At 39.0% G+C, this 21714-nt stretch overlaps 1 protein-coding gene across 1 annotated transcript; it reads left to right on the forward strand.

Moving 5' to 3' along the window:
• Positions 1–250: 250 nt before the first annotated feature.
• nfascb (neurofascin homolog (chicken) b) lies at positions 251–18139 on the forward strand. The gene is made up of 28 exons (XM_056385936.1): positions 251–728; positions 3462–3617; positions 4125–4246; positions 4346–4451; positions 4550–4740; positions 5422–5544; positions 5741–5959; positions 7033–7144; positions 7324–7511; positions 7599–7730; positions 7823–7966; positions 8215–8326; positions 8424–8587; positions 8669–8816; positions 8921–9045; positions 9130–9231; positions 9347–9544; positions 9800–9870; positions 10000–10222; positions 10962–11077; positions 12121–12331; positions 12466–12588; positions 12955–13128; positions 13224–13355; positions 13707–13776; positions 16553–16564; positions 16764–16799; positions 16998–18139. The coding sequence occupies exons 3-28, from the start codon at positions 4171–4173 to the stop codon at positions 17227–17229; spliced, it is 3540 nt and encodes a 1179-aa protein (XP_056241911.1). The 5' UTR covers positions 251–728; positions 3462–3617; positions 4125–4170; the 3' UTR covers positions 17230–18139.
• Positions 18140–21714: the final 3575 nt, after the last annotated feature.

Below are 21714 nucleotides of genomic sequence, written 5' to 3' on the forward strand. Positions count from 1 at the left end.
TCAACCCATTAAATGAACCACCCTGGTCTTGGCAAATGATTTATCAATGAAGGAGAAGCCATCCAGTCACTTGAATGTGATGGGTTAAATCCCCCCCATGTGTCTGGAAGCTGTGCCCTCCCTGTCCACAATAGACTGACTTTGTTCCAGACAGAAACAGCTTTGTGAGAGAGAGTGTGCGTTCGTGCCAGCCAGCGTGAAGATACAAGGTCAGTAACCCACCCCCCACATCTAACATCCTGAAAATCCGACAGCACAAATGAAAATATACAAAAAAAAAAAAAATTCATGTCTCAAAAAAGCTGTAGTTGATTGTTGCTAGAAAGTTGCCTGATGACACCTAAACCTAATCCACCATCTTGTGCATGACATGTTAGCTTTGTTTCACTTTACTCTCTCGTCACAGTGGAGATGACGTTATATTTATGTGTGGATTTCACAATGGATTTATTATATTAGGCTCTCAGGCCCTGTTTTCCAGGCGTGTGACCCAGGCGTGGGACAGCCTGATTGACCACATGCACCTCTGTTATCTCGTCTGTCACCTGCTTTAAGATGATGGACTGACAAATATCACCTAAAACAGATACTGCTGGAAAGGTGAAGCTCAGTTTGGAGATGCTGCTGTGAATCTACCCTGGCACTGGATGAGACAAAAGTAGTCAGGAGTCCAGATTTTGCTGCAACAAGGGGAAAGAGGGACCAAGGAGCTGTGAAAACACTCAAAGGTAGGAATCCTAATGTTCACCAAGTGTACTTTGTTTAGCCAATTTTGGGGATTAGTTTTTGGATAAAAAAAAGTACACAGTATTATGACACTAAGACACTTTTGCATAGAGTGTTTTACTGTGTGAAGGAGTGCTGAAGTCCTTACAGCTCTTGTTAAAGACAGGCATCAATGGAAGTCAAGGTCTTCATGATGTCATAGTCTGAGTTGAGAGGTGGGACGGGTCTACGACGACATCAGCAGATTTGTATGAGAGTGAGCTCAATATTATTCAGCTCTCACACCTGCCATTGAGATGACTGGCTTGGATTTGAATAATTTTATGTTAACTTATTCTAAAGATCCATGGGTCTTTATAGTCTTAGCCACACCAGAAGTATAACTGTAGGGATGTCTGTCAGTCAATCCACCACTCAGGTTGAGACAAATTTCTGATGTCTTGCAAAGAAATTTTGTACAGTCATTCATGTTCCCCAGATGATAAATCCCAAAGACTTTGGTGATACCCTGACCTTTCCTTTTAGTGCCACTATTAGTTCTCAACAGCTATTAGATAGATGTCATTAAACTTGGTTCAGAAGTTCATGTTCCTCAGAATCAATTGTAATAACTAATGATCCCTCAACATTTTATCTTACGTCACCACTGGGTTGAAATTTCAATTTGTGCAATACTTCAATTTATAATCAATTACCTTCAAAACTAATGGCACTCCCATCAGCCTCAGCTGTACTTTGAGCTTAGTGCTACTTAGCAAATGTTAGCATGTTAACATGCTAAACTAAAATGGTGAAAATAGTTTATATAATTCTTCCTAAACATCAGCCTGCTATCATTGCTCTTGTAAGAAAATGAGCTCCACCTTTTCAACAACATCAAAATGATGTACACATCAATGCACCAATACTTTTAACCCAATAATAAAAAATAAAAGATTCACATAAATATTCACATACTTTGCTTGTGACAGATTTTATTTCTACACTGTGGTATTGCTACTTTTACGTAAGTAAAGGATGTGAGTAGTTCTTCTACCACTGGTTATGCTGATGTTAGCATGTGGCTCAAAGCATTGCTGTAGATAAATACGGTTTCACAGAGCAGCAATGGCCGTAGACTAATGCTTTTGAGAAAATGTTGCTGTAGTTTACTGTCACCTCACCATAAAGTCAGAATCACAGTGCTTACGTTTGTCAGACAGTGATGTTTAGATTGCACAGTGATGACTTAATGTAGCACAGTGTTTCTCTCCAGCGTCTTCTTGTGGTCTCCCTGATGCAGTGACGTCAAAGATGCAGATGATAGGTGCTCTAAGTCTGAACAGGCAGCTTGTGTGGTTGGACACTCCCTCCCACATGCCATCTGCTATTACCCGAGCCCTGGGCACACGTGCCAAAGGAGACCCGCAAGCATAGAGAACTTCTTGTCGTCGATGAGCTGGCTCTGTCCGCCTCTCTGCCTCTTCACTGTGCAATCTGGTGCATGGCACTGATCACTACTCACTGCCAGGCCTGCTTCAGTCCAATGCATGGGGAGAAAAAAACCCATTCTGAGAGCCAAGAAGCTCAACATACCCCTTCTGCTTTTGTTTTCTGTGTGGGGCATGACTAGTTGTGTTTCATACATTCAGAGGGGATCAGGGCTGGAGGATACAGAGCATCAGCTACAAAGCAAACGGAAAGAAATCAATTCAATAATGATCAGTCATGCATTTATACAAACTTTTCACTTTTTAATCAGCTTTATTATTAGACTTGTACATACAAATCTTAATTACAAGTTCAATTTCATCTGTAGGTAGCGATGCCACCTCATTTTACCCTTACCTCCCCCCTGCCAAGCTATTGTTTATCCCAGTCAGTGCTGGCCTGTATACGCAGCCCTGTGTGGATGCCTGAAAGCCTACACAGGTCAGGACTTTGTCGTCAGCCGTGAGATGGCTTTTGTCTAACACAAATACAGCTTCTCCTGCGTCCTTGGCACTGTTTCTAGGAAAGAGAACTGCTCCTTCCCCCTGTAGGATTTTTTCTGCTGAATGGTAATGACCTTTTCTTCGACCGAGGATATGCATGTGAATGGCTGAGTGTAAAAGAAAATATATATTATTGGTATTTTGGGGGAAAAAATGGGAGGAATTTAAAATACAGGGTGTGTGTGGAGGAAGGATGTATTGGAAGATGTATTGCTTACATGTTTCCATCTTTAGTCAAGGCAAGTGGACTGTAGTCACATGACTTGAGATTTGCCACATGTAATATTCATATGAGAGAAACAAACATTGCTTTCATCCTCTCTTCCCACATTATGATGTCATCAAAACCAACAGGAATGCAAATTGTGCAGAATATGGGTTGTTTTGTACTTTCATTTGGCCCGACCCAGTGTACTAAACTGATTTCTCAACTCACACTGGAACAGGTCAAAGCAAAGATTATTCAGCTGTTAAGAAAAAATCTGACTCAAGAAAAACATGCCCTGTGTAAAAAAAATCATATGAAAAGGCCCTGTGATTCTTGGAACTTCTGTTTTGTTTATTGTGCTGAAGAACTTTGTGACTGTGTTTGATGGAGATGGATTGTTCAGAATTATGAGAGCTCGGTCAGAACAGTGAAGTGTGGTGGGTGAGGTGTAGGTGGTGTATGGTGCTCATTCATTATTCATGAGATGGGTGGGCAGAGTGTAAGTGGCAGTGACAGAAAGAAACTGTATTACTGAAGTGTATGAACTCCTCTAGGATTCTTGACCTGATGTTTGAAGGACTGAGGCATTAATTCATATACTGCACAAACAAGAATAATTTCCTGGAGAAAAGTCATTGGAATTATCGATGCATGGCGGAAGTCACAGGGATGGGGAGGAGGGAGCCCTGATTTGACTGTACATGACAAAGGTAAGTACTTTTTCTTTTGATCGTGACTCATGGTTTGTTGCATATTTATAGCAATAACGTGATAAAAAGGATTTGTTCAGTGTGAACTAAATAGTAGAGATGTGAGTGGTGAAAAGAAACTAAGTATTGTATTATTGTAATTAAGTACAACTTTGAACTGATTTTATTTGAGCATTTTCACTTAATACTTCTGCTCTGTTTTTCTCTCAGAGGGAAAATTTTTACGATTTACTCCACCACATTTACTTGACAACTATAATTATTTTTAGATGACAGTTTTTCATAAAAAAACACAAAAAAACAAAACAAACACTGGATAACATTATAAAATGTGATGCAAATGTATATGTTAAATAATTAAATTAAATAGTAAGTTGTTTACTGCTGCAAGGTGAATGTATTGTGAACCATCAGTAAATTCCTAAGGTTTCTCATGCTAGATTTTAACTTCCTGAAATGAATGCTTTGTAGATGCTTTGTTTTTCTCATCATTTATTCTAAGAACAGGAGAACTGGTGACCAAAAGTATTGCTGGATTAAATGAACTGTAAAGATGGGGACACTGGTCGAACCAGCGCTGCTGCTACTTTTATGGCAGAGTGTTTGGGCTTTGGACATCCCTCTGGAAAGTGAGTCAGTGACTTAACTTTCTGTTGTAAGTTGCGATATGTTTTGTTGAAGCACATACATTTCTGATATACCAAGCTGATTTATTTCTCTGCCTGCAGTCAGACAACCCCCAACCATTATAAAACAGTCAATGAAGGAGCATATTGTTGACCCTAAAGACACTATGGTCATTGAGTGTGAAGCGAAAGGAAACCCTCATCCCATGTAAGAGCTGATGCATTTTGTTAAAGCCGACATCATTATGTGCAAATTACTTCACTGATTTTTCTCTCCTGCTTCACACTTTTTGCTCAATCATGAAGTTTCTCATGGAGGCGAAATGGAAAGTATTTCAACGTGGCACGTGACCCTCAGGCATCAATGCGCAGGCGCTCAGGGACGCTGGACATCTATGCTTGGAACAAGCCAGAACAGTATGAGGCAGAGTATCAGTGCATTGCCTCCAATGAGTATGGGTCTGCATACTCCAACAAGATCAGACTACGACTGTACAGTAAGTTCAATACTGAAACTATTAAAGAATCCACTGTTTGTTTGGATCCATCAGTGACAGGAGATTTACAGTGACCTCAGTGTGGGCAGTGACTCAGTCCATGTGCATCACTCTGAAATGAAGAGTCCACAACAATACAACAAGAACAACAATATTTTCTGGATAGTATAGAGTATAGAGTCAGAGTGAATAGAAGAGCTATTGAACCAAAGTTACAGAGGCAGAAACATGCTAGAAATTCAATGTTTTTCTTCATTTCATTTTTTTCATTCTTGGCTAATTAAATGAGGGTAGAAGTACTTTTTGTGTGGAAAACACTTTGGAGCCATAGCAACAAGTCTGAACCATTTCTGAGTCAACAGCTATTGTAGTGATAAGAGGACCCTAAATGCTTTGCACAGATTGAATCAGGAGACTTAGAGATTTCAAACAATGTATAACATGTGAGTCCGGTACAGAGCAAAACACACCTGGTGTTACCAGTGGCCAAAATGTCCCTTCGGTGGGATGGTGTATATTAAAAGAAAAGATGAGTTGATTAGCTTTTTTGCAACCACATCAGTAAACACAATAGGGACCATGAGTTTTTAGCGACCCACATATTTAACATGCACTGTCATCAAACAACAAACTTCAACCTTGCTGCTCAGTGGAGACCTGTAATATTCTGTGTTTTTGTAGGAGCTCCTGTGTGGCCAAGGGAGATTCTGGAGCCTGTGGTGGTCAGCGCTGGCTTGCCTCTGGTCTTGTCTTGTGATCCTCCACCTGGCCCACCTAAACCTGAAACCTACTGGATGTCCAGCTGTAAGTGTCTCTCTTGAGTTAAAGTTCCTGATCCACAAAGGTTAACTGAATCATTTAAATCTAGGGTCAAATGCAGATAACCCTTAAAAGGAAGCGTTTTATTGATCAGTTTACCAAACAAGCTTTGAAGAATTCTAGCCATTGAAATGTTTCACCTATGAACTTGCTGTATTTTTAACACTGTGTTTCATCTCAGGCTCATATGCGAGACCTTTCAACTGGCCGATTCAGACAGCTTTCCCCACCACGCAGGCTGTGCGGCAGGACCGTAGGGTTTCCATGGGAGTGAATGGAGATTTATACTTCTCTAATGTTTTGTTTAATGACTCTACCACTGACTACTGCTGTAATGCCCGTTTCCCGTACAAGAACGTCATCCAGCAGAAGATGCCAGTGGTTGTTAAAGTGCTTACAAGTGAGTATGATCATGTGTTCACAGTTCCTGATGTCTAGTTTTTTTGCCATTATCTGATCTTTTTGGTCAAGTTTGAGATACATTTTCAAGTGCACATATACTGTATAACCTGAATGCTACGTGGATAAATATCAGACATTGGCTTAACCTACAAGAACAGAAAATTATCAAATGCACTGGCTGTAAAAGAAACAAATAACTCAAGCTGGGGTTGTTCAAGATGAGGTTGTGAATCATATAGTGCGGCTCTGTGTTTGGAGAGTTGACCTGAGTTATAGTAGGTGTTTTTGGCCTGTGATCAGGTGTCAGGGTCAGGTGAAAGTGCATCTATTCTTACTCTGTAGTAGTTGCAAAAGTTGAGTGAATGGAAAAGAAAACACAGGCTCTCAAGGTAATGACACTTTAGCAGATATTCAATTTATTTGAATCCATACAGTATTTTCATGAGTAAATGTTGCTGGAAACTTATTGAAACAATTTAGTTCAATGTGTTTTCCCTGTTTTCATTTTCATAATTCATATCTGATTAAAAATGTAGCCAACTGAAAACTCTATTGGCAATATGTAAATGTAGCTTTGCATACATGCATGGCTTCACAAAGTCCTAAATGGAGGACAACAGGTTTTATGATATAAATATACGGTACACACAACATATATATATATATATATATATATATATACTTTTGCACATTTAAACTTCAAACTAACATTAACATCAACATATTTTACATGTCTTTCTTCCTACAACTCTGTCTTGACCTTACCCTGCAGTGCTTTGAGATGTTATGATTTGGCACATTACAAATAAAATTGAATTTAATTGAATTGAATTGAATTAAATTGAACTGAATTGAATTGAATTGAACTCCTTTATAATGATTATGCTTACAGATTGGACCAATTTGTTTTAATTCTGACTACACCCTAAAGAGACTTACTAAACTTACTGACTGTGGTGAGTGTGTGGTCCACGTCAGTTCTTAACAGGATAACTAGCACTGTTGTCTGAGAGGTTTAGCTATTGTTTGAGGTGTATGTGACTGGCGTGTTGTGGTTGGTTTCCTCTCCAGCTCGAACAGTGGCTGAGGCTGCCCCCACCTGGCTGTCTCCCACAGGCTCGTCCAGCTCCATACTGGTCCTGCAAGGGGAGGAGCTTCTTCTGGAGTGTATTGCTGCAGGAGTGTGAGTGTGAACACTGCAAACCTTTTTTTTTTTTTTTTAAATATGGTACTATATATTCATTGCTATTGTTAACATTCTGCGACAAAGAGTTATGTGTCTATATGTTTCTTGTTCAGTATGATTTACAATTTGATTTTATGTAAGTCATCCTGTGTAAAGCCTTGTTTTTCATCATCAAGGCCGACTCCTCATATTACCTGGACCAAGGATGGTGACGACCTGACAGTGACACCACGTATGAAAGTAAAGAATTTCAACAAGATGATTCAAATCCCAAAGGCATCTTTTGATGATGCTGGTGAATATGTGTGCACTGCTACCAATAAGATCAGCTACATTGAGCACACAATAACTGTCAGGGTCAAAGGTGAGATGCACGTTCAGAAACATTCAGTACTTTATTTTCTTAATGCACAGTAACCTTTAAACAACTACTTATACTTGTATTTAAAAGCGGCTCCATTCTGGTTGGAGAAGCCCACTGATTTGCTCTTGGCTCCTGAAGAAAATGGACGTTTGGTATGTCGTTCTGATGGGGCTCCTCGTCCCACAGTTAGCTGGTTCATCAACGGGGAACCAATTGAAAGTAAGTTTTTAGAGATCATGCCCATAAGCTGTGAAAATAAAATCTGAATGGTATTAATACCATTGTATTTTTCCTTCCTTGTGTTTTTTCAGGTGCTACACCTGAACCTAACAGACAGGTGTCAGGAGACACGCTGAGCTTCCGCAGTGTGACTGCTACAAACACTGCTGTCTACCAGTGTAATGCTTCAAATCAGTATGGGTACTTATTGGCCAATGCTTTTGTCAACGTGCTACGTAAGTTACCACTCTATCATTCATGACATTTACAGTGTAGACATTGTTTTTCACATGACACAGATGGAGTTGTGGAAGATTTGAAATGATCGGCAATTAAAAAACACCATGTATAAATTAGGGGTATTTAAGCATTTTTCAAGTTTTTAGTCTACACTCAAATTGTCAGTGTCATGACACCTGTTAAAGTTGCTTGACTGTTGTACAGTAATAAAAGATAATCTTGCAGTTGTTATCTTTTCCTCTAGATGCTACACCACGTATTCTTGGGCCCAGAAATGAACTCATCAAGGTAATAGAGGGCAGTCGTACCTTCTTAGACTGCCGCTATTTTGGTTCTCCAGTGCCTGAACTGCGATGGTAAGAACAAGCAATTTGACACTTCAAAGTAAGAGTGACCTCAGACATCAGCTCACAGTGTATGTGTCTGCACATGTTTATGGGTCTGCTCACACAGGTCCAGATATGGACAAGGGAATCTTGAAGGAAATCGTTTTAAGACCCACAGTAATGGGACTCTGGAGATCAAACGTACACAGATAGATGACCAGGGAACTTACTTGTGTGTAGTCAGCAACATCGCAGGAAGAGACGAGACTCAAGTTCGAATAGAGGTCAAAGGTGAGGGTTACCCTGTTTCATACTATAACATTTAAGAGTTAGCAATAACACTTTTCACAAATACATTCCCATCCTTCTCAGAGCCCACATTAATTGTCACAAAACCTCAAAGTATGAAAGTCATTCGTGGAACCGACGTGCGATTTGAGTGTGGGGTAAAAGCAGATGTCACTACTCCTGTCACAACCACCTGGATGAAAGACAAAAAGCAGCTCACTCTTGGCTGGAGGTAGGTTTTTTTTCAAATAAATTATATAGAAATATAGACTCTAATATATATACAGTATATACATATTTGTGTTAGTGTGAACAAATCTCACTTGTGTTCCTTAGAATTTCTCTAGATGAATCAAATCTGGTCATCACTAATGTAAACACAGGCGATGAGGGCGATTATACCTGTGTCATCAAGAGTGAATTGGACCAGAAATCTGCCTCAGCACGCCTAATGGTGATGGGTATGACACGTTTAAAATAAATGGTATTTCATCCACCATACAATGTGTTAGGCTTTTTAATTGTTTGTATATTTCCGTGTGTAGACCGTCCAGATCCTCCCACTAACTTGGAGTTGTCAGATCCATATGAACGTAGTGTAAGACTCAGTTGGGTTCCTGGAAACAGCAACCACAATCCCATTACAGGTAGGTGCTGAAAAACTAGATGAACTCAAGATGAAATAAAAACATCTTGTGAGGAATATTGTTTTGGGCTATTTACCAGCATTTTTTAGAGACTTTATTTATTACTCTGTTACAGATTACTTAGTGCAGTATGATGATGATGACTGGTTGCCAGGGAAGTGGAGAAACCTATCAACATACCCAGGGAACCTCAACTCTGTCATTCTGCATCTTTCACCTTTCACATACTATGAGTTCAGGGTCATCGCTATAAATGAAATCGGACTGAGTCGTCCCAGTCGTCCATCTATGCGCTTCCAGACCAGTGGTGCACGTGGGTTTGATGTTCCAAAAATACATGTTTGTTGTCAGAGATGATAAATTGTAAACTATCAAAGAAAAATGTGTGGAACACATTTTTAAAGAACAACTTAAAATATCGGAAAACATGCTAAGTTGTTTTCTTGCTGAGTTAGATGAGAAGATTGATACCTCTCTCATTTCTGGGTGTAAATATTTAGCTACAGCCCGGACATGGTGAGCATAGTGATCTTAGTGATCTTACCACTGCATTGGTTTTTCTCCCCAGCTCCAGATGTCATCCCAAAGAACGTAAAGGGTGTGGGTACGTGGAGGAATAACATGGAGATCAGTTGGGAGGTAATAACGAATGAACCCATTTGAAACTGTTATACTTTCACGTTTATCTTGATAATTTTCTCTGTTGAGTATTTTAATTTCTACCACAATAAAAACAAACAATACTGGTTGCTGTGAACCTTCTTTCAGCCTCTGACATACAGAGAGTGGAATGGGCCCCATCTGAAGTATCTAGTGTGGTGGAGAAGGAGAGATTCCCGAGAGGAGTGGAAGAACGCCACCACTAAATGGCTGAAATACTACATATATGATGCAGATACTTTCACTCCTTATGAGATCAAAGTTCAAGCTGTCAATGACTTTGGGCTGGGCCCGGAGTCTCCTGTTGTCATTGGTTACTCTGGGGAAGACCGTAAGTACCTAAATCCATTGCATTATACTGTAATATAGAGATGAGTGATGACTGTGATGCGTAAAATCAATTGAGTTCCCGTTTAAGATCTAATCCAATTACTTTTTGTATTGTATTGACTAATTGATTTCTGCCTCATCTTCCTATAATATGAATCATTGTTTTTTCTATTATCATGTAGCTTTTTCTGCATATCTAATTGCATATCAGAAGATATGCAGGGATGTTCGCCTTCAAAAGTTTTGTATATATACTTTTGCAGATTTGAATGATTTAAGAGGGCTTCTTAAATATTTTGATTATTTCATTACAGTATATATTTTATACTGAATATTTCAAACATACTCGAAGCTATGTTTCATACTTACCCCTTTAAGCTCTGAAGAAAGCACACTGTTGCCAAAACATCAGCTCATGGAATGAAGTCTGAGCTGCATATTTTTTCTTTTTGCCTTGTATGGATGTGACGTTATATCTGTGTTATTCTGTGGTTTTTAACAAGAAGCAATTCAAAGGTGTACACGCACTGTACTGTTTACAGTTCTGCTCTAATCTGAATCTTAATGCACCGGAGATCATGAATGGTTTCAGATGAGTAAACTGGTCAGTGTGTTCTAAACACTCATATTCTTGTATTTAGTGTATGTTTTATCTTGGGGACATGTTTTCCTTCTCATCACCTCTCTTTGTGTTCATTGATAGCAAAGACAAAGTACTGTGTCATCTGTGTTTTCCAAAGGTCCCTTAACGGCACCCCTGAATCTGAGAGTGTCCAACATTGAGAGCACTCAGGTGACTGTGCACTGGGACTCAGTGACACGCGGCTCTATTATGGGAGAACTCAAGGAATACAAGGTATGTCTATTGTGAATTCAATATGGGATCAGGGACTTTAAATATAGCTTGTATTTATGTTGATAGACAACAATAGAAACAATACAAACTATAGATTCCCCTGCTGATTCTGGATGATACAATCAAAGCACTTGTGAGTTTCACTTTGTGTGATAGTGTGCAAAGTAGGAATAACTGTTCTTGGTTTGCGGTAGGGCTAAAAGTGTTGATTCACACCTGAGCATCGATATGCTAAAGCTACAGGCCGTAACAACTGATCAAAAGGCTAGCAAAATCTCAAACACCTGAAACAATTAGCACACCATCAGATGATAAAAATATCGACAAAATGAGATGCACAACAATATATGTCCAATTTGTTGGAATAGAAAATACAAGATATATATATGGCCTTTTAAACTGTATTGTTTTTTTCAAAGCTATTTACTTTATATTTTCTCTAACAGTTGTTTTTAATGTGTTTGCATTTGTTTTCATTACTAAAAACATTGGACAGTGTAACATTTGATTATTATAATTTCCATGAAGTTTTCCCTTATAGTATTATACTATTTGTTTCATATTTCCTTTATGTCAGTTGATTCTACTGTCCTTGTCTTCATTCTTAGAGTATTCTTTAGTATGATTTCTTTTTCTTTAAGGTGACTGAGATAACTACAACTACTCAAGTCTCTGAGTAGTTGTCTGATCGCCCTCCACTAACCCCTTATACTTTTCTTGTTTACAAAATTCACTTAACCTCAATAAACTCTTTTATTTGTTTGTTTTGTATTCTATGGAATTTAACATATATCATCAATTATTGAGAATTGGCTCAGGAGTTTGTGATTTGGCTGCTGTTTTGACTGGCTTTTGACTGACTTATGGTTTTACTATAAAGATGTTGTTGTGGATCTGATCCCAGACAAAGGTCCTTGACTTGTACCATTGAAACTTAGTACTTCCAGTGTGCAGGATTTCAAACTTTTCAAAAATAACAATACAATACTTTTTGGGAGTGCAGCAGAATTAAAATGCTGGGTGTGGTGCTTCTCATTTCTCAGGTTTACTACTGGAGGGACAGCAGCCAGCTGAGGTGGCTGAGAGTCAACAGAGGAATGAAGTCTCAAGCATTTCAAAACAATGGTCCAGAGCCATCAGGGGTCCTCACTGGGCTCATACCTTACAGCAACTACAAGATGTACATAGTGGTGGCAAACAATCGATATGAAGGACCACCCAGTAATAATATACACTTCTCAACACCTGAAGGAGGTAAGAAAAGTTGGTTATTTCACACCTAAAGGAACTGTAGTTAATATCAGCGTCCTCTTCCAAGCACAAGCAAATCATAAATGTTTCTTTTCAAAGCTTATTTTTATCATCTCATAATGTATTTTTGTCTCTAGTACCATCTGCTCCCAGATCCTTCAGGATCCAACAGCGACATCTGGACAGTATTTATGTCGACTGGGACCTGCCAGCAGAACCCAACGGTATCATCACTGGGTATTCTCTCAAGTACCAAACAGGTACTCCAACCCAACACCTGAAATATTGTCATATAGATCTTGACATGTTTCTGTCTTCATAGATTACATTTTCAAAGTCTAATGTAGTGATATGCAGTTTACCTTGGAGACACATTAAAGCTTTGATAACAGAAAAGGAAGAGGTTTATTTCATCAAAGCTGACAAAGTTTTTTATGTGACACTCAAGACCACATACCCGTAGTACATAATAGCGCACTCAAAGACTGCAGTACTGTTTAAGTGTGTTCTCCAGAGGGCAATGACGGCACTTTCTGAGTAGGTGAGCTACTTAATAGCTTAGTTGTGTGCACTCAAGCAGCATCAAGAGTTCTCCTAACTCACTGAAATTTCTACTCTTGCCACAGTGAATACCACCAGAGGAGAGGAGCTGCAAGTTGAGGAGTTCCCTCCAAATGTAACAAGCTTCTCAGTCCGCCGATACGACCGCTACACTCGGTACAGATTCTCCGTGGCAGCACGTACTCGGGTCGGAAGAGGGGAATGGCATACGGAGGAGTCACCCCACTATACCACTGAAAGTAATGTACTACTTGCTCCATGCATCAACACATTATACAAAATAAACATTTTGGAGAGTTGAGTGTTGACTTTGGTATTTATGTGTGTGTCTCAGTATACGCTCAGGACCAGGTGGACATCTCCACTCAGGGCTGGTTCATAGGGATAATGTGTGCTGTGGCCCTCATTGTGCTCATACTTCTCGTAGTCTGCTTCATCAAGAGGAGCCGAGGGGGGAAATACCCAGGTACAGTGGTGATTGTTGACTAGAGTGGCATTAGATTAGTTGATTAATAAATTAGTCGACTGATGGAAAATTAATCTGAAACTATTTTGATAATAGACTATTCATTTAAGTCGATGTTTTTATGGTTCCAGCTTCTCGGGTGTAACATTGTACTGTAAACTGTTTACTGTTTACTTTTTTTAATTGTCCTAACATTATAGTAAGACTTAGGGTTTTGACTGTTGGTCAGACAAAATAAGAGATTTGAACGATTACTCAAGAAAATAAGAGGCAGATTAATCGATACTGAAAATGATCACCAATATCACCACATTGTTTCTCTTATAACAAGTTAGCTTGTTTTAATTTCAGTACGAGAAAAAAAGGACATTTCATTGGAGCCAGTGGATGACAAAGATCAAGAGGGATCATTTGATTATCGGTAAGTATTGGAGCTGACAGCTGGTGGAAAATTAAGAAAACCCACTCACAACAAATATCATTGATTCTATCTGAAAGCATGATTTTATTTTTAAGTTGTCAGTTTCTATGTCTATCTTTCAAAAACTGATTTACAAAATCCTATTTGAGGTTTCCAAAGTGTGTTCAATGATGTACTTGTAATGATATAATGGTATGGTAATAATACTCAACACTGAATAAGGCATTGTTTCCCTTAACACAAACAGTAACCATGGGTTTTACATCCATTTGCTTCGCAGCTGTGCATTAGCATTAGCATTCTGTTTGGTGAATTAAAGCTGCTCTGTGGAGTTATTTTAAAAACAAACATTATGTTTATACTAGAAAATTCCAGGGAAATTTTGAGTGCCACGGGGGCTACTGCCGGGATGAGTACATGATTTATTTCCAGTGTTCAAAAGTCACCCTGATCATACTCTGGTTTTGAGAAATGTCTTGATATAAAAGACAATAAAAAACAATGTCACATCCCTCCACCATGTATTATGTGGGAAATATCTCATATTCTGTGTTGTTTTTTTTAATAAAACAAGAGGCAACATGTTTTCAAACTGGCATTTAAAGGGTTAAAATCCAGAAAACTAATAAACATTTGATAGGTTTGAGCAGAACTGAAGTGGTTTAAGAGATTTATGAAAAAAAAGCAGAAAAAAATATTGATATATGATGATTTTATAGCATTTTCTTTGTGTGTCCTTTTTTGGACGCGAGGAACCCCAGAGGGTACAAAATGTGTTACCAGTGTATAATAGACCTGTAACAGTAACTGACATTAGATTTTAAAAATATGTAAAAAAAGACACTTTCTTGCAGAAATCCATACCTTCAGCTGTAACACAGCCAAAATGATCAGCAAATCAAAAAAGAAAAGTGAAGAAAATGTCCAAAAAAGGACAGAGGGACCCCTGAGGGTTAATAAATCCCATGAACCGCTATTTAAATTATCACTATTATGTTTTTTTCTGTGCTAAATTTAACATTACTGGGGAGGAGAGCAACGCGACTAGAAGTGACAGCGAGAGAGGGCTAGTAGCTTCTCCTCTCCTCTGTCTCAGCGGAGACCGTCAAAACTTCATTCACTCTTTTAACAAAACAAAAAAAAAAGCAACGAAGGAAGCAGTAAATGGACTTACATATTTAAGACCTAACTAAATGTAATTTAAGACCCAACATGGTTGCTAGGCGCACGCACGCACGCACGCACACAGGTCAGGAGCTGCTGTTGCCATGGCAATGTGAAAATCTGCCCAGAATTTGGCTTCTACATGGCTTCAAACAACTGCAAATTATGAGAAAACCGTTACTTCTTTTCAAAAACCAAAAAGACCGTGTCAGACACTGAAGCCAGAAGTTTCTTACAGTCTCTATTTTATTCAGATATTCCTTAAAATGAGTGAGTAAGCTCAGTGCGAAGACAGAATGAGATTCTTTTGAAAAAAAAAGCTGATTACATTAGGTGTCAATGAGAGTGAGACAGGTATTGCTGCCGGACTCGGCACCCCCTTTTAAATTTTGTGCAGACCCTGCCTGTCAAAGTTACATTTTATGAATCCCAACAACTATGTCTACATTTTCAGAAAGAATTATTTGTCTCCTTTTTACGGTTTGGCCGCGAGCTCAAGTTAAAAATAAAAATAAAGGTTATTTTTTACTGCTTCACGCACTCTAGCCAACTGACGCTTTCACTCTAACTTTGAAGAAAAAGTGATTTGCACTCCTCCTTTGAGTGCTCACAGTTTGAAAAGTTTACATGTTATGTAAAAACAGTTCCTGTCTTTTTGAGAGAGCAGAAGTTTTCCTACGTTTTATAGTTTGAATCACATTTCTACGTGCAGGTATGAGAGAGCTGGGTGACTCAGAAAAAAGGTGCAATTTTGTTCAAAAAAGGTGGGTTTCTAAAGAAAATTCCAATGCATTTCTAATGCATTATTTATTCCCAGTTTTTTGGGAATAACTTTGGGAAAAATTGGAATTTTACCACCAAAAGTCATAGCACCCCTTTCGGGATCAAGACGCACGTTTTGATGTATATATTACCGGGGTTTTCTCAAAGCTGCGGGACGAGTTACGCGCCGGAATTTGGCGGAAGAATAATAAACCCGAAACAGAATATTAATAGATGCCGAGAGGCACTCCTCTCAGCTATTCTAGCTGTAGAGGAGTGCCTCGGAGCTGAGCACCCGTGGCACTAATTAAGTGTCTCTCACCAAAAGTGTATAATTGAGACCTTTAAACACGTCCTTCCTCATAAAACATTTGCAAATCAGATATTTTTTTCTTGACTATTATAAATCGTGCATTGTTAGTAGTCACGTTTGCCTTTGTTTGCACATTGCTATGTGTGTATGTGCATTGCTGCCACCAACTGGTGATCAGTTTATCGTTTATCACCTCACATGCCTGCATGTACAGAATACAAACAAAATGGGGATCCACTTCACTCCATAGTACTACCAATGGTCATAAACTCCACAAGGTACCTTTAATCATTAATTAAATTTTACCATGATGCTACACAGGCACAAATCAAATCCAGTTACAGTTATTTATGATAACTCTTTGATAATACTTATATTAATTTCTGTTTGTTTTTGTTTTTTGTGTGTGCGTGTGTGCGTGTGTGTGTGTGTGTGCGTGTGCGTGAATGTGTGTGTATTTACTCTACCCTTTTCTATCTAAACCCGCCCTCCACCCCAAAATCTCAACCCTGTTCTTTTCGCACTGAACCACTCAAGGTCTCTTGAAAGGTATGAAAAGACTAAATGTTGACACATTGACACTACTGACATTTCAACTGTACAGTCCAAATGATCCAGATTTTTGGAGCTGTAAAGAGCATATTTGGCTGATTAATGATAATGCTAAAAATATATTGTGAATGTATGATCAATGAAATGTGATTCATCCTCTCATGTAATGATCTCAAACAATCTTTTCTTATTTTAGGATAGCACGTGTCTCCACTCTGCCATACCCTCGAAGGTACGTACATGTACAGTATATTGTAACTGTAGCACTGCCAACTAAACCTGATTCATAAGAAAGAATTAAATCGACATTGTACTTGTATACTTATTTTCATAGTTCACAGGCTGAGTTTTAAACATCTTTTCTGCCTTCTAGCACTGACAAAATGTACATTTAAAATCAAGTTTGAATTTTTTTTGCATTATTCTGTAGGGAGGAGGAAAGAGGGCTTCAAAGAGGTCAGCCGTCTTTGGAAGCAATGATGAAGCGATCAGACAGTGACGATAGTCTGGTGGACTACGGAGAAGGAGGAGAGATGCCATTCAACGAGGACGGCTCATTCATCGGTCAGTACACTGGAACCAGGAGAGATGTCAGGGAGCTGGACTTTGGTGGAAGTCTTGAGCTTCACTCGCCAATGAACACAATCTACTCCCTGGCATAAAAATCAAAATTGAAACGTCCTTTCTGACTTCAGCTCAACTATTCGTCGTGTAACTTTACCCGGCTTGTACCCTCCACCTTCAATTAAGAACCTGGAGGAACCTGCGGTGCTTGCAGTTTGTCTGCAGGAGGGAACAGCTGGAGACTGGAGCTGTTATACCCTCTGTGTCCTTGCAGCCAACACAGCTTTCAGCATTTTAAGAAGAAAATGGTGGATGGTGGGACAATGTTTCTAGAGACATGCATCTGACAAAAAGGAAGCTTGACCTTTTGTTTTGTAAATAAAAATACTGTGTTTATACACATGCCTTCACATACACTCAATTATGGAGAAAGACTGGCTGCACATCAGAAGAGACAGAAGTGGATCAGTTTATCATGTTGATAAGCAGATGCAAGGACCCACTTAACTACCGTTATAACAGCTTACTTTAGTTTATTCTGCTAATTTAAATAATGAGATTTGTGTTACTTTTGTATGTTGATTGACTGAAATAAGGGTCAAACTTTCACCATCAGGTGAGCCGCAATGTAATCTCAGAATTTAAATTGCCTCCCCTTGGCAACATGTACCTTTAATGTATAAAAGTGTTGCTGGGGATGGGTGTAGGATAATATATAATATTTCCAGGGACTGATGATTCATCTGTATGGAAAGTTTGCAAATTATGGCCTGATGGGAGGCAAGAGATCAAACCATTTGGAAAATCATCAAGCAACTATAAACCAGCTGTAAATAGGAAGTTGCTCATATTTCTCTATGAACTGGTCTCCCCATCTCACTCACTATGGCGATAGAGATTATTAATCCTTATGTAACAGCTTTTGTTTATTTGACTCCTAACATCAAATATCTGTTACCACAGTTATGTCCTAATGTAAATAAAGAAGAAATATTTATTTCTACCATATTTGATATGATTCTGAATGTTGAATTTCTGCTCTGTTTTCTTATTTTAAGGGGGTAACCAGAAATGGTTTATTATTCTTTGAATATAAATCTTAAAGTTATTTTTTTAACCATTTACAAGTGACTGGAAAATATACTTGTTCTCTTTTCTGCCAACGGAGAAGAGAGCCCTAACCATAAGCTTTATCCAAAAGGAAACACAGAGAGCCTCCCAGACAGGTGTAATGGTGCCAGAGCACACTGGAAAGCCACTTTTTTTTCTCTCCAAGGGAGGAAATAATCATGCAGAGTCTTAAGTCTATATGGTTTTAATGGGCTGGACCTGGATTGGGAGTATCCTGGAGCATGAAGAAGCCCACCAGAAGACAAGATGAGGTTCAGAATGCTCAGCCAGGTCAGTTTGGAAATGATTGTGATGATGCAACTATGTCAAACGAAATCCCAACAATAGAATACCCAGATATAAGTATGGTGTTCCTAGTGATTGGTGAATATATAACGGCAATGAATCTCATGTGATTTTCCTCAAATACTGTATGTCCTTGCCTTTAGGAATTACTCACTTGAAAAAGAAGCTGCTGAGACACAAAAAAGCACCTGCGCTCAGCACCAGTGACGCTGGGTTTTGGTCCTACTAAGAGGTCAGTGAGCGACCAACACAAGAACAACACTGAGACATTGTTTAAACATTACAAACCTGAATTTACAACATGTTTTAATGGTATGAGTGAAACATAAATAGAGAAATGTTTCAAACTAAGACAACACAAATCTTGTTAAGGATTCTTTTAGTATCCTTTTCTTCCATGTCTACAGATGTGCACTTTCCTCCATGGAAGCAGTCTCTACTGGATCAATGAGCAAATGGTGCCCTATGCCATTAAAGGCAGTGAGTGGGTTGGCTTTGATAACAGGCAGACCATAGAAATCACAGAAATAATTAACGTATTCAGGATCTTTGATTTCAATGCAGCTGCACACTCAGCACATGCTGTTTACAATACCTTAGAATGAGCAGAAGGTGGCAATCTAACTTAAAACTTTATGTTTTGGCAAATATCACCTCAGGTGATGAGTCTTTTTTAATCTGATCAGTTGAGTCAACTTTTTTTTTTTTTTTGCACATGTGAGATTTAATTTCCAAATACTATACTGCAGTGTATTCATGATTCGACTAGTTTTTGTTACCTGCCTTGCAAAAATGATGAAATCTCTAGTACATGTTGGGTACATAATAGATTTTTGTTTCCAAGATTACAGTTGTCACCCAGAGTCTTGGACATCCAAACCACTAGGATACAAATCAAAACTGAAAACCTGGGGGTAAGGACCTACCAAATGATCCCAGAGGATTAAAAGGATAGAAAAGATGATAAATTTGGGGGAACTCTTCATCTGGATGATTTTGCTGGACAGTTCTGTGGACACTTTCTACATTTTATTAATTGCACATTTTTTACATGAGTCTGACATGAAACACAAAATGATCACCTCACAAAAAGACAGTAAAATATAACACTGAATGAATGCGCTCCCAGGCTTGTAAAAAAATAAGTCAAGTTCCTACTACAGTATACTATATATACTGAGACAAATCGTAGGCTTTTATGCATCTGTCTGTCTTGAGGTTTGGCAGAGGACAATTCATTTTTTTGCAGGGCACTGACCCAGAACATGCACTGAAGATATGTCAGGTCTATCTAAAGTCCAAAGTAGCACAGCCGTCTTATCTCTGTGCCACAGTAAATTTCTGGGAACATTAGAAAATTAATCTCTGACACACTACCCTGCTTTCCCACCTGGCATAACTACCCACAGTCTCTACCAAAACATAACATAGTAAAGGGACCCTAAACACTACCACCATACATTTAGAATGCCTATTTACAATTTAACCTTACTGATATTTACCTACACAAGATACACTGACTTTTGGCCTAACACAGATTAAATAAAATAGCAGCTGAGACTGAGGTGAATAGGCCAGTCAGAGAGAGAAATATGGAGCAGAAAACTAGAGTAAAATGACCGAGGGCAAATAGCAAGAAAGAATGGGAGTCAGTCAATAGAGATTTGTCAGCAATTTTAAGAAGACTAGGAGGAAATGCAAGCGATAGACTAGAGAAGATGGGGGATATAATTTACACCTATGGTGCAGAAAGATTTGGGGTGCAAGACAGAAAGAGGGTTGAAAGAGCACAGTTAGTTAAGTCTAGACGGCAAAGGGAAATGGAGAAATTAGTTAAGGAAAGAAGACAATTAAGAAAGCAGTGGAAAAGGGCAACAGAGGAAGAGAGGGGGGAATCAATGTGTTCCAAGAAGATTTGAGAGGCAGACTAGCAGTACTTAGAAGGGCTGAATATCTTAGGAAAAAGAGAAAGAATAAAGAGTATGTAAGGACAGCGTTTTATAGGGACCCTTTCAAGTTTGTTAAAGGATTGTTTAACCAGGAAAAGGGAGGGCAGCTAAAGGCAACAAAACTAGAAGTAGAAAAATATCTAAGAATCACGTATTCAGATTTTGAGCAGAATAGAGTAATAGGCCTTCCACCTGACATGCCTCCAGTAGGAAAGATAGATCATGAAATGGATGTCAGATGTAGTCAGGCGTGCAAAGGCTTCTTCGGCCCCAGGGCCAAATGGAGTCCCCTACCAGGTTTATAAAAGCGCACCTGATATCCTAAAGTTTTTGTGGAGGCAATTAAGAATAGTTTGGGAGAAACAGGTTATTCCCAGAGCATGGCGTAGGGCAGGAGGTGTTTTTATTCCAAAGGAGAAGGAATCCTCAGACCTGAGTCAGTTTCAAATGATCTCTCTCCTAAATGTAGAGGGGAAGATCTTCTTTAGTGTAGTCGCATGGAGATTAACTAGTTATTTAGAAAGGAATAGCTTAATAGATACTGCAGTACAGAAAGCAGGAATACCAGGTTTCGCAGGGTGTTTAGAGCACACTTGCATGATTTGGCATCAGATTCAGGCAGCCAAGACAGAGAAAAGAGACTTGCATGTCATATTTTTGGATTTAGCAAATGCGTTTGGTTCAGTGCCACATAGCCTTATTTGGGAGGCATTTGATTATTTTAGAGTGCCTGGAGTAGTGGTTAATTTAGCAAAATTGTATTTCCAAGATATTAGGCTATGCTTAAGCACAGCAGGCTTTACAACAGGATGGCAGAGGCTAGAAATAGGCATTATGGCAGGGTGCACGATTTCTCCATTGGCATTCACAATGGCGATGGAGGTAATCATTAGAGCTTCTAAGTGGGTTGTAGGTGGAGAGAGGCGGCAGGATGGGATGCGCCTTACACCATTTAGGGCCTACATGGATGACATGACGTTGATAACTACAACGGTGCCATGTATGAAAAGAGTACTTGAGAGACTTAATAAAAACTTAAAGTGGGCTAGTATGAAAATCAAGCCTAGTAAGTCTAGAAGTATCTCAATAAGTAGTTTGTAATAGACGAAGAGGAAATTCCAATAATTAGGGAAAAATCAGTAAAGAGTCTAGGTAGGTGGTACAAGGCAGACTTGAATGACGGAGAACAGGTAGTGCAGTTTCGGAAGGATGTTGCTG

This window comes from Seriola aureovittata, chromosome 9 (genome assembly GCF_021018895.1).
Source record: "Seriola aureovittata isolate HTS-2021-v1 ecotype China chromosome 9, ASM2101889v1, whole genome shotgun sequence".
Classification (NCBI taxonomy): Eukaryota; Metazoa; Chordata; class Actinopteri; order Carangiformes; family Carangidae; genus Seriola; species Seriola aureovittata.